Below are 13,642 nucleotides of genomic sequence, written 5' to 3'. Positions count from 1 at the left end.
GCCTCTGGAGTTGTTTGTGAGACAGCAGGTGCTGGACATACAGTGCAAGGTATGTGAACTGGTGGCACAGCTTCCAGAGGGTTTCCTGTGCCCTGGCATAGACAGTGGAGGACTCAATCTAGGCCTTGAGCACTGCGACTACCCTCCCTTCAAAACACTGCCTTCCTCCATTGAGGCCTTGACAACTGGCCGGCAAGGCCAGACTGACAACTCACTGAAGGGATATATTTGTTCAGACCTACATTCCATCACACTGTATCAGAGTTCAGTGCACAGAGACAAGGCGAGAGGTACTTGAAGTCACTGCCAGGTGCTGTTTCCCTCAGGAAAGCAGGGAGGGCCAAATAGACCTCAGGGCTGTAGATAAGCAGCTGCTGTCACCACTAGGATGCACCTCTCAGGGCGCTCTTGATGTGGACAGCCTCTCATTGATACCCACAAAGATACCACCCCTCCTCACTGCAGTAATTGATTCCTTGATCAATATTTCGACACCACCTTCTCTTTTACAACCCCCACTGTTTTGCCTGAAGATTCTATACCCTGGAATCTTGAGCTGCCAGTCCTGCCCATTCCCTCAACCATGTTGCTGTGATTGCAATAATATCATAATCCCATGCCTTAATCAATGCCCTCAATTCATCTGACTTACCGGTAAAAATCCTTCATTAAAATAAATGCCATCCAGCCTTGCCATATTCCCTTGTGCCTCAGCAGTCCATTTTTGCTCTGCCTTCCAGACTGACTTGTTTTTTTCTTCTATATTTGGCTATGCATTCCCTCCTACATTTCCTCCACTCCATATCCCATCCATCCTCCCACAAAGCAAACCTCCCCACACAGATGTTGGTCCCTTTCCAGTTCAGGTGCAACCCGTCTGACTTGTACAGGTCCCACCTTCCCCACAAACAGATTTGGGAAACTAAAGCCTATTCTATGTTAAAAGCACTTGCAGTCTGTCTTCATTTTAGTTTCGTGTGTCAGGTACCCTGGTTTGTATTTGGATTAACTGACTGCTATCAAGGGAGTTTTTATCTCAAGTGGACCCCTCTGAACTGCTTCATATTGTGCCTCAGCATTGGCACATGCACCAGCCTGGTATTGATGCCTGGGAGATACAAAATGAGGTGAGTAATTGAGATAAAACTGTTTTTGTGACCAAGTTCTCATTCCTCATTAAAACATTGCTTTATAAGACTCTATGGCATTAGATTATCCTCTACCAGCCTCTCCTCCCTGGAGCGCTAGGCTGTGGAAGGAGCAGCAGACATGGCAATGAGCTGGAGAATAAGGCAGAGAGCCCCTGTGCAGTCCAAGAATCAAGATCTCATTTTGAGCAGACCAATGACAGCCCTGCTAGATTCATGGTTCTTATTGTAATGCATTTCAGACCCTGTGGATTTCTCATCAGGGCCACGAGCCAGCTGTATCCCTTGTCTCCAAGAAAAGCAAATGGCATCTGTTAGTGCCTAAGGATGTAAGAGTTGTGACGACTTCAAAGATAGTGGACATATACCTGCATGATCCTTTGACAATGGTCACACAAACGTTGGACCTTGGTGGAATGAATACCTTTCTGATTTACATGTCCTGGCTGGTCTAATGGAGCTTTGATACTACATGCATGCAATCCACCACACATTGAACTTCAAGGAATCTTATAATATTTGCACAGCCTCTGGCTCTCTTGGCTTGACTAACATCATCAGTGATGAATGAGATGAAGTAATTTGCTCACCTAAACATTACACCCGTGACTACCTTTCTGAAACACTGAAGCTTATCATATGTTGCAAAGGTCACTGACTGGTACATGGAATAACCCTGTTGCCTCAAAATTCAAAGCCAAAGTCATCTGGAGGCCACCAATGCAATTTGAACTGATTTTCCCAGTCTGCAATTCACAAATTCAGGCCACTTTCTTCCTGGAGAGGGATAGTCTGCATTGACATAGGCGCTCTGGAAGCTGAAGGCAATTCATCCTTTGCCTGTAGACTCTCTATGGCATAGTGTCTTCTTCTAACACGGACTGGCTGTTGTTGCCTGTCTTGTCCTGGCCCTTGTGCAACCATATGTCCTGCACCTGCCTGGACTGCAGGGAGTATTTGTCCCTGGATAGCTGGCCTCTGCAATCTTCTTCTCTTCATTTCCTCCTCACTGAAGGAGTCTGCTTCACAAACCCCATGGGACAATGATCTCTGGCTCCTCTGCTGGTGTCCTCCCCCTCCCCCTGTCGCCAGGCTGCCCTCCCACTCACACTCTCCCTAATTATATCAATCTATAAAACCTGAAGAAATAAAGCTTAAACAGCCAAATGCCGCTACTTTCAGCAGCAGACTTTGTGGGTACATGCAACCATAGTCCCATTTGCAGGCTTTCATATTTGTCATTGTACTGTCTCTTTATGCCTTGTGTACGTCACTTCCAACAATTTTCCTCTGTGACTGACAAATGAAGTTGGCAACTCAAAATTGAGGTCAATGCCTTTCTAACAAGTTTGTTTGTGACAAGCAGGTTTTCAATTTTGGTACCTACTCGCCTTCTTATAATCGGAGATTGATTGGCAGGATGATGTTGCATTGCCAACCCAATTTCACTGTGTTGTATTTTCCACAAGCATGGAGAGAGGGGTTGCTGGTGGCTCACCCAATTTGAGGTCATAAAATCAAGCCATTGGAATCAAAGGTTAAATCATGAGGATAGATTACGCAAACTGAGAAACTAATATTGTATTCCCTGGAATTTAAAGCTCAAGTGGTGATTTGGTCAAAGTTTTCAAACATTGAGACCAGATATGGTGGAAAGAGAGACTATTTTTACTGTTTGGGTAGTGTAGGACTGACCAAATAAAAAGGGTTCAGTCTTGTTTGAAAGCAAGCACATATCAATGGCAGAAAGAAAATGTCAAGAGAGAAAATCCAAAGCTACCAACTCGTCCAAAACTCAATCATCTGTGGTATCCTGTCCAATTACAGTAGAACCTTCTGAGTGTAGATAGGCCTTAACAATCACCTACATACTCATCAGAACCCTAACAAACACCACTGATGAAGAATATGTTCAGCTATTCCTTGAAGGATAAATAGGAAAATAGGACTTGGGGGCATGGTCCAAAAATTAACAGCAGAGCTTTTCAGGCTAAAATTCGAAAACACATCAAGGTGGTTAAGTTTGAAAAGTTTTTCTGCAAACTGGATGTTAGATCAACAGTTGATTTTAAAGCTAGGATTGATTAAATTTTGTTAATGTATTAGTGTATATGGAGTTAGGTTGCAGGTCGACCGGGATCTTTTTTGATGATGGAACAGGTTAAAGGAGCTCAATGACCTACTCTTGTTCCTATATTTTATTGGAACATCACAAAGAATAAAAGCGGAGCCCATTAATTTTATTTAGCATGCTTCCTATTTCAGAGAGGTTTTGTATTCAGTTCTTACTTTGAAAGTCTGTCACTGGTGCTTACTAACTACACCTTTATGTTGAAGAAGGGCATCTTAAGTTAAATGTCAACAGCTTAGCTGGAAGCCCTCAGAGAACAGCGGTCTCTACTTCACAGAAACTAACAAGACAGCTCAAGTGCTGCTGTAAAGAACGTATAATCCTGTTACATGTGCAACAGTCAAAGAGTGTCAATTGATCTGCAGGCAGTGAGGCATGGAGGCGCAACTGTGGTGTTTTGGGCATGTAAAATAGATCATGAGAAAGTTTGTTTGCAGTAAAATCTTCAGCAAATAAAATGCAATATCCTCAACAAAGTAGGAAAGAAAGAGGAAAAAATGAATCACAAGTAAATTAAACGAAACAGAATAAAAATAACATTGGCAGTGAAGTGAAAATTCTGGATTATTGAGCTTGCATACACAGAAAAATGATTCAAACCTTAATTTTATAGTGAAAAGTTTGCTTTTTCTAAAAAGACAGACCAGTCAGTTTCTGTCTAAATATATTTTACTTTTTAAATAAATCAGACTCGGAATGTGATGGAGCAAAAGAGATTGAATTCATACAAACTAGGGCTTAATTTGAATGAATGTTACATTCCTTATATTTCGCAAGTTGTTCAGCTTGGGAACTGCATTAACACAGTAAGGCTGTGAATAATGTAAATCATAGTTAATTGTGATTAACTTTACTTCAGATAAGTTTCCAGTACGTCTTTTTTTAAATGAGGCTGGGAAGATTTATCTAGCTTGCGCTAGAGGGAGAATTGCTAGTAGAAATCCTCACAGTGGGAGAGAGTCCTGGGTTAAAAGTTACCAGGCTGGAAAAGGAAAAGATTGGAAGTAAACCTTTGGGGGCCAAGAATCACTTTCAACTGGGTCTGAGAATATAGAATTTCAGGAACAACGTAAAGTTTTCCTGTGAAATTGATTTTTTAGTTGTGTAAAAGGGGAAAGTTCTATTCTGTAGCTTGAAACATAAGTTGCTTCCTAAAAATGGTGTTTAGACAATGATTCTTTTAGTATGTTACAGGAAAGGAGATAAAATGTGAAATCTTGTCGTGTCATCCTAACTATCAACTTGAAGTTCAAATTTCTTTTTGGAGTTACTTAAGCCAGGGAATATTAAAGTAATATCAAAGTTTCTTATCTCTGTTAAGTTCCTTTTTACTCTGACCACAGTGTGCCCTATATTATATTTTATCAAGATATATACCAAAGGCATCACAATGTGCCTCACTGATGTACTATTGTCTTTATAAGCACATATATAATCATTTTTGAACAAGTATTATAGATTTAAACTGTGTTTTGGGATTTTGTGAGCTTTGGCCAACAAGCAATTTACCCCTCGGTATAATGGGAAATAAGCTTAATTAGACAGACCGCATTCTTTTGGAACAATGAACCATAGAGTAGAAACCCTGTTATCAGTGGCAGGCCAGGCAGCTACAAGTGACCAAGGTTTTTGAAATGAATAGAAGAATTCAGCTTCTAGCTGCAATGAATAGACATATTCAGCCTCCACTGATAAGGAGACAGAAAACAGACAGGAAAGATGACATCCTTCTCATTCCTAGGATTGCAGGTGTTAGGAGTGACCCTTGAACCTACCAGATTTGCATAGGTAAGGTTACAAGGCAATTGGGGCGAGGGGGGGAAAGAACCTCTGGGTTTGGTTGACCAATGAATTCCTAATTCTGCTGGAAGGTAGAATGCTATTGGCCAAAGTAAATAAGGTGCATTAATATAATTGGACCATCCAGTTTGGATGACAGGTTGGCGGGAAGAACAAATCTTCGGAAATGTACATCTGTTGTGCTCATGTGATGTAATGTCAAAGAGAGGTTGGAATCCTCCAGCTGTCTCTCTCTCTCCCAATACGTATTGGTCAAATAAAGAATGTCTTTAACTGCATACTGTCTTTTGCAAATCTTTGTGTCAGCTGAGATCGACTGAATACAAAACCCCCAGAGGGAAACCCCTTATACCATTAAAAGACTCTTTTTCATAAATCCCAGTGAAAGTGATATCAAACAATTGGCCGATGATGAAAGAGTACAGAAGGTTAAAATTGATGTTCTCTAATCTTCATACATTTAAAACAATGCTTCCAGAAACAACTATGAGCAAGATTCAATGTCATACAGAGGGAAAGAATTAAACAATGTATTATTTTCCTGCATCTATCTTTGTTCTGGTCATATTCATCCAATCAGCAAAACAAAAGGACAAACAAAGTAATGCTCTGAAATATTTCTGGAAACTTGGTGCTTTATAATAGACTTAGAACATAAACAATAACAGCACCCTAAATCCCAAGAGGAATAAAGCCAAAGAGAATTCCAACTTCGCCATATGCTCCTGAACAATTATCTATTCCATGGATTATCTGTCTGAGCGATAGCGTTTAAGAAGTAATCCATGAATATTTGTTACCTTCTTGACTATACACAGTGCAGCCTTCTTACAGCCTGTCCTAAGATGTATTAATGGAGCTGAAAGACTTAATTGATGCTATTGGCAACAGAATTGCAAATACTATAATACTGACATCAACAATCTACCAAGAGCTCAAGGAAAAGAAGCACTAATTTGAAAACCAAATACTGCTCTTTGGTCTGCTCATTTTACATCATCTTATTTTAATTTTAAAATATATTTTATATTATGTTGATTACATTATTAGTGATCACAATAGTTGGAAGCTCTAATGCTTATCATGAAGGCTGAAAGTGATGCTTGGATGAATTTTAATGGTTGTAATAGCACTTAATATTCTTTTGGACTTAAGTTTAGCATTTACATGGGATCATTATCACATATGTCAGGGTTTTGCTATTCAACCACTTGACTTTCTAAATTAGCCAATCTATTTAGATCCCTCCCAATGAATGAAAGAATGAACTCAGTGTTCAAACCATTCCACAGCCAATGAATTGCTTTTAAAGGGTAATCACTGCTGTTTTGCAGACAATACAATTTGCACACAGCAAGGTCCCATAAACATAAATAACTGGTTAGCTTGTTTTCAGTGGTATTGATTGAGAGTAAATGATGGCCTGGCCATTGGGAGAGAATTTCTTGGCTCTTTACCAACTAAGAGGGCAGAAGGTTTAGCAAATGGTGACACTTCCAACAACGCAGCAGCTCTTCCGTGCTGCACTGAAGAGTCAGATTAGGCTAGTCTAAGCAATTAATCAACTGTAAAACAAAAATAAAAATTAAGACATTGCAATGATGCAAAGAGCAATAAATACATTAAAATTCCTCCCTCTCCCACTTCCTCAAAGACAGAGTGGAGTTTCCTGACATCATTGCATTCCTGCTGTGGAGTTCACAGGCATCAGCTGTCAGCTGGTGAATGACTATGAAGTCATCAGCTGTTTCATGTGTGCTAAATCACTGACAGGATTACCTGGTTATCTCTTCAAAAGTGCTGCCAGACCTGCTGGGTATTTCCATCATTTTCTGTTTTTATTTAAGATTTTCAACATCCATGTTGTTCTGCATTGAAATACTTGTAATGACATTTTCAATAAACGGTTGGCATAAACTTCTTGAAAACCCATCCCGATTGACATGGTACATGCTTGCTGGCGCCTTTGATCTAAGCCAAAAGAGGATCATCCTCAAGTAACAGAAGACTTGATTGATCTTCAAATAAGATTAATGGAGATTCTTGGATATGAAAATATATCTTCTTGTAGCAAAAAAGAGCTGAAACTGTATGCATTTTAATTCCATTACATTTCTGTACAAATTTTGATCTTCCTTCTCTAAGGAGATATTGCAGGGGTTACTCCTAAAAGTTGGCTGAGTTTAAGATACAATCTTTCTAACAACAGTAGCAGGTTTAACCATATCTGCAGTAGTCACAATGGATAGCTGTAAAAGGCTATTTTAAATAACAATAGCGTGACAGTTATACTTTGAAACATGATATTTAACTAGCACGATACATTTGTGATGCAGTGTTTGTGCTATTGGTTCCGAAAGTGCAGTAAAACCAAAAATAAAATTTTTGGGAATGGCTTAGATGGCATTGAGACAACATGCTTTCTGTCCCAGCAGTGATAATGCCCCACTGACAACTATATAAGATTCCTTGATTCTTAGCACAGAAAACTGTGAATTAATCAAAATCCTTTGCTTTGTGCTTTCTTGTGTGAAGCTTCCTGCTACATTAAGCATTCTCTCTCACTATATCAAAGAAGTCCAGTGGATGAGTAAATCATGCCCTATTACCCCAGAATTTATGCTATAACTGTGCTTCACACTTGCATTGATGGTATTGCATGATGATCTGAAGCATTTTGCACAGTGCAGACTTCAGGCTTATTGATCAAATATTTCCAAGTTGATATCTCACTCCTCCTTTGAAAATCAGGATAACATTTGTTATCCTCCAGTCCTCAGGTAATATCCAAAATTATCTCCTTTCTCACTTCTTTGAAGATTTTGAAGTTGGATCGCACCGGCCTTAGGTCTATTGCAGACAATTTAATTCCTGTTGCCAGAAAGCTCAGGGAAATTCCTGGATCCATGGATGAATTACATCAATACAGTTTTTTTGCAGACATATCATGCCTGAGCAATCTGCCAAACTGTTGTTTGGGTGTCAGTGCTATGTACAGGAACAGGTAGACCAGAGAAACAACAAGCTCATATCAATCTAACCTGGCCAATTACTGCCCTATCAACTCCTTCTCAATCACCAGAAAATTGATGGAAGGACTCATCAGTAGTGACATGAAATGACATCTATTCACCAACTACTTCCAGTGTTCAGATTATTCTGATGGTGAAACTACCCGTGTCAAATCATAGTAAGGCCTGACTAACACTCAGAGTTGGGCTGACACGAGGCAGTGACATGTATGCCCCATAGATTCCATTTAATAACCATCTTAAACAAAGAAAATAACAGCCATCTCCTCTAGATAGTGTTGCTATCTAGTTCTATCCTAGAAGCTGAACTAGGGTATCAACACAATTATTTCGGAATTAGGCATTTAGCAGTTATTGGCTCTTCTCCTGACCCTTAAAGCTTCTCCAACATCAACAAGCCAAATAGATACTGGAACACTTAGTTTGTCTGGATGCAACAATGCTGAAGAAGTCCAATACCATCCACGATAGTCTGTCTTTAACAATGGACTGAATATTCATCGCTGACACATGGGACTGTATTGCCACCTTCAGGGTCAGAGAAGTGTGGGGGCAAAAATTACTCCTGCTGAATGGTATGCCAGTTCATCAGCTCTATCCCTCCTCCAGGCCATTCTAACAGAAATGGGATTGGGCAAGCAGGGTTACCCACCTGCACAGGGTAGTTGATCGGGCTAATTAAGAAGTAATTGAGCTCAGTTAAAGGAAATCAACTGGAGTTTTCCAGTTAGCTTCCAGGTTTCGGTATTGTCAGAGGCTATTTTGGGTACCTGGAGGGGAATACCGTTAGGTACCCATAAATAGCAATGTGCTAATGGTCAGAGAATCCATTTAATTGATGTTGGTGAAGGGATAAACATTAGTCAAAACATAGGGAGACCTCCCCAGCTCTTTCTCTAACAGTGCAAATAGACCTCTTCTGGTTACCTGAGAATGCAGTGGGTGGGCTCCCGAAGCTGGAGAATCAATCAGAGACCTCCCAGTTTGAATGGAGCTGCAGGTTGTGCCCGAAAGTAAGAAAGAGGAGACTTCATTAGGGAGGTGTCCTCTAACATCTTCAAATCCTTAATTTAAAAATAGATTGGGGATGGGCAATCACGTGACTGCACTTGCACCCAGCAGGTAGGTAGGGCCATTTGGACTGCCTGAAGCATGACCTACCCTCCTCCCTGGCCTGCTGCAGTGCACAAACTGACTGCTGTGTTTTCTACATTACAATAGTGACTGCATTATAAAAGTTTGTCACCATAAAATATTTTGGGACATCATGAAACCCACATGGGCGGCATGATGGCACAGTGGTTAGCACTGCTGCCTCACAGCTCCAGGGACCCAGGTTCAATTCCCGGCTTGGGTCACTGTTTGTGTGGAGTTTGCATATTTTCCCTGTGTCTGCGTGGGTTTCCTTCAGGTGCTCCAGTTTCCTCCCACAGTCCAAAGATGTGCGGGTTAGGTTGATTGGCCATGCTAAATTGCCCCTTAGTGTGTCCTGGGATGTGTAGGTTTGAGGGATTAGTAGGGTAAGTGTGTGGGGCTGTGGGGATAGGGCCTGGGGTGGAATTGTTGTTGGTGCAGACTCGTTGGGCCGAATGGCCTTCTTCTGCATTGTAGGGATTCTATGATGAGATTGTGACATACACAATATTAATGCAAGTTTGTCTTTCTTCCTTTGTAATCTACTTGTGTTTAAAAGTCCTGAGCTAATTTATTTGTGAAGATTCATACAAAAGTACCATTTTGTAGATTTTAAAATATTCGTTTGGAATGTGGGCTTCACTGGCTAGGCGGCATTTATTGCCCATCCCAAATTGCCCTTCAGAAAGTGGTGTTGTGCTGCCTTCTTGAACTACTGTAGTCCCTGTGGTGTAGGTACACACACAGTGCTGTTTGTGAGGGAGTTCCAGGATTTTGACCCAGCAGCAGTGGAAGAATGCGATAGAGTCCCAAGTCAGGATGGTGTCTGACTTGGAGGGAACTTGCAGGTAATGGTGTTGCTTGCATCTTTAGTAATTCCATGTAATATCTGTTTACAATACATACCTCAGAAGGGTCTAGCTGATATTTAATGTGACCTCAATAGCCAACGTAGCTCAGAAAAAAGACCTTTCTACTGCAACCTATCTTTCTAGTGCCCTAACTAGAACAAAAAGGATTTTAGCATTTGACTATTTTGTCTCTGCCACCTCTTTGCAAGAAGCAATCCTGAACAAACCCCATTGCCTTTGTCTCTTGATGTAAGCTCTGTGTTTTCCTTTGCTTCAGATGTTTATCAACTTTCCATAAAAATGATACATCAAGTACACTGGGGAAAAGGATTCAATGCTGTAATGGTTTATACTTTAAAGAAATTTCTATTGAACTCATTCTTCATTCATAGGGCGGCACGGTAGCACAGTGGTGAGCAGTGCTGCTTCACAGCGCCAGGGACCCAGGTTCGATTCCTGGCTTGGGTCACTGTCTGTATTGAGTTTGCACGTTCTCCCCATGTCTGCGTGGGTTTCCTCCGGGTGCTCCGGTTTCCTCCTACATTCGGAAAGATGTGCTGGTTCGGTGCATTGACCCGAATAGGCGCCGGACTGTGGCGACTCGGGGAATTTCACAGTAACTTCATTGCAGTGTTAATGTAAGCCTTACTTGTGACTAATAAATAAACTTTACTTTAAAAAACTTTAACTTTACTTTTCTCTTAGTAGTGTGTTTAAATTATAATTGGCACTTCAGCCAGAGGAGTTATTCCCCCACCCCTGCCCCCGCCCTATTTAATCAAAATCGTTCATAATTTTAAAAGCCTCTACTAATTCCTAAACCTTTCAGTTCCAGTGGACTTAATCCCAATATCTCAAATTTCCCTTTATAACGATGGTCTTTATTTCCCGGTTTCTTCCCAGTGAATCTATGCTGTTTGCTTTCTATGGCTTTAAGTCTCCTCTATAATGCAGAGCAATAACAATACTCTAACTGGATGAATATTGGCCTGTACAAATTTATGATGAACTCTTTGCTATTGTACGCTGCTTCTGTTAAAGAAGAAAATAAAATGCTGATGGTTTATCTTCCTACACTCTCACTTTCAGGGAATGACCTGAATAACTCAGATTTTCCTGTTCAACATTACTCTCCAGCACTTTTCCAATCTGTTGTTTTTTTCATCTAAAACCATTAACTTACAATTCTTTACATTGTCTATGCCCTCCTGACGGCAAGTGTCAATCCCCTTACTTTGTGCCATCAGCAAACTTTAGTCACCATGTTTCTAAATCCAAGTTAGCTACATATAATAAAAGACAAAAGAGAAACCTGCAGCACCCAACGAGGAATTAATCCTTTTCATCTTTTCTCAATGTGAGTATCACCCATTAACCCCAACCCATTGTTTCTTGTTTGTCAACAAACTTTCTCTTTGTGCTGATACATTTCATCTTCTATTCATCAATGGGAAAGGGAAATCAAATTATAATTCCCTACAGGCACTCTTGTTTGTCTAGACAGCTTTCTGTTTATCCTGATTGTCGACAATATTCATTTGTGAAGATTGTGTGCAAAAGCAAGATTGCATTTCATCTCCCTATTTGCCTCAGTGGAATGGGAATATCAAAGGCCTACAACAGTTTGAATGCAATCATTCAACTCGCATATCAATGGATTGTTGAAGCTAGAACTTCAAATAAAGGGAAATTGCCATTTTATTTGCCAGGCGCAGCTCCTGGAACAAGCTATTCTGAATTTTCAGCTTTATACAGTCAAATTGGTTGCAACAGAAATGTCAAGAGATGCTTTGTTTTGTCATTTTTTTAACTTGGCATTTACTGAGGTAAAGTAATAAATATGAATCAGACTATTTGATTGCATCATCAATTATATTATTGCAGCTAGCTCATGGTATAAATGCTAACTTGTCAGTCTTGCAAGTTATTAAAGGCAATCTATGTCAACAGAGCACCTTTTAGAAAAATATCAAATCTACTTCTTCCATGTCTTCTTTAGTTTTTCATACTTTTTTTAACTTATGAACCAGAAGGATGTGGAGGCTTTAGAGAGGGTACAGAAAAGATTTACCAGGATGTTGCCTGGTATGGAGGGCATTAGCTATGAGGAGAGGTTGGGGAAACTTGGTTTGTTCTCACTGGAGTGATGGAGGTTGAGGGGAGACCTGATAGAAGTCTACAAGATTATGAGAGACATGGACAGAGTGGATAGTCAGAAGCTTTTTCCCAGGATGGAAGAGTCAATTACTAGGGGGCATAGGTTTAAGGTGCGAGGGGCAAGGTTTAAAGGAGATGTACGAGGCAGATTTTTTTCACAGAGTAGTGGGTGCCTGGAACTCGTTGCCAGGGGAGGTAGTGGAAGCGGATACGGTAGTGACTTTTAAGGGGCGTCTTGACAAGTACATGAATAGGATAGGAATAGAAGGATATGGTCCCCGGAAGGGTAGGAGGTTTTAGTTAAGTCGGGCAGCATGGTCAGTGGAGGCTTGGAGGGACAAAGGGCCTGTTCCTGTGCTGTAATTTTCTTTGTTCTTTGAAGTTAGTGACCTACTTCCTTTCATAATCTCAGGCAACCTGCACAGGCACTTCTGTCATGAAAACATCATATGGAGGGGATTTGTCAACATCTTGTTGGTAAACAAATGGTGAAGTATTTGCCAGTTATACAATACCCAAAGTGTAATATTTGTGATTGTTTAATAGCTTACTTGAATTATTACTTCTTTGACTAATAACCGATGCCTTTATAAAACATTACAGCTTTACACATATATATAAATCAGTCATTTAATCAATACCTTTCACCATCAATGTTCCTGTGCTGTTGGCTGACCCAAAGTGGTTCCGGGCAATACAAGTGTAGCGTCCACCATCCCTCTTTGTTACATTAGCTATTCTGAGACTGCCATCCTCCAGAGTTATTCTTCTAAAAAAGAAAAACACAGTCAATAATTTTCCAGTCACAAAAAGCAGATGATTGAATATTTTTTTCTCTCATACACAGAACACAATGATATTGAATGTTATTGGTCTATTAACTAATCGCTACTCAAATTCAGATTTAATTCTGCCACCTCATTTTTTAGCCAGTTCCATTTGTATTGGCTCATTATTCCTACCCTTCACCTTACTTCAAAGACAAAACAGAGATTTATATGGACCTGACATGTGATGTGCTGAAACAACTCTGAAATGCCTGAAATTTGTACCAAGTATTTTCTGTATGTTTAGTAAATTGCCAGATCTGCAGGGAAAGTGAGTGCACTGAGTACAGCATGTAATTGTATGAGATGATGGAAAGAGATTCCATTCATAAATCTCTTCCCCACCACCCCTGACGGATCTTTTCATAGATTCTACAAACCATTAATTCTCCTTTGGGAAAGGAACAAACAACCATAGCAAAAGCTTTCAAGACCATAAAGCAGTGTGAATTTTCTCTCTGGCCATCAAGGGCCATCAAAGAAAATCTGTTATTCAGCTCAGATCATTTGCATTCGATAAAGGAAAATGGTCTCAAAAGATATCAGGGGAATTGCATCACCT

General features: G+C 40.3%; 1 protein-coding gene across 1 annotated transcript in view; it reads right to left on the bottom strand.

The window, feature by feature from the left end:
* Window positions 1–13,642, bottom strand: part of LOC144491525 (contactin-4-like) — a 1,235,140-nt gene that overhangs the window by 452,426 nt on the left and 769,072 nt on the right. Inside the window, exon 12 of the mRNA XM_078209439.1 lies at window positions 12,895–13,022. Within this exon, the coding sequence (XP_078065565.1) occupies window positions 12,895–13,022 (128 nt within the window). The remainder of the gene's footprint in view (window positions 1–12,894; window positions 13,023–13,642) is intronic.

This window comes from Mustelus asterias, chromosome 3 (genome assembly GCF_964213995.1).
Source record: "Mustelus asterias chromosome 3, sMusAst1.hap1.1, whole genome shotgun sequence".
NCBI classification, from domain to species: domain Eukaryota; kingdom Metazoa; phylum Chordata; class Chondrichthyes; order Carcharhiniformes; family Triakidae; genus Mustelus; species Mustelus asterias.
The sequence above is the reverse complement of the archived record's forward strand: the minus strand, read 5'-3'. Positions and strand labels throughout refer to the sequence as shown.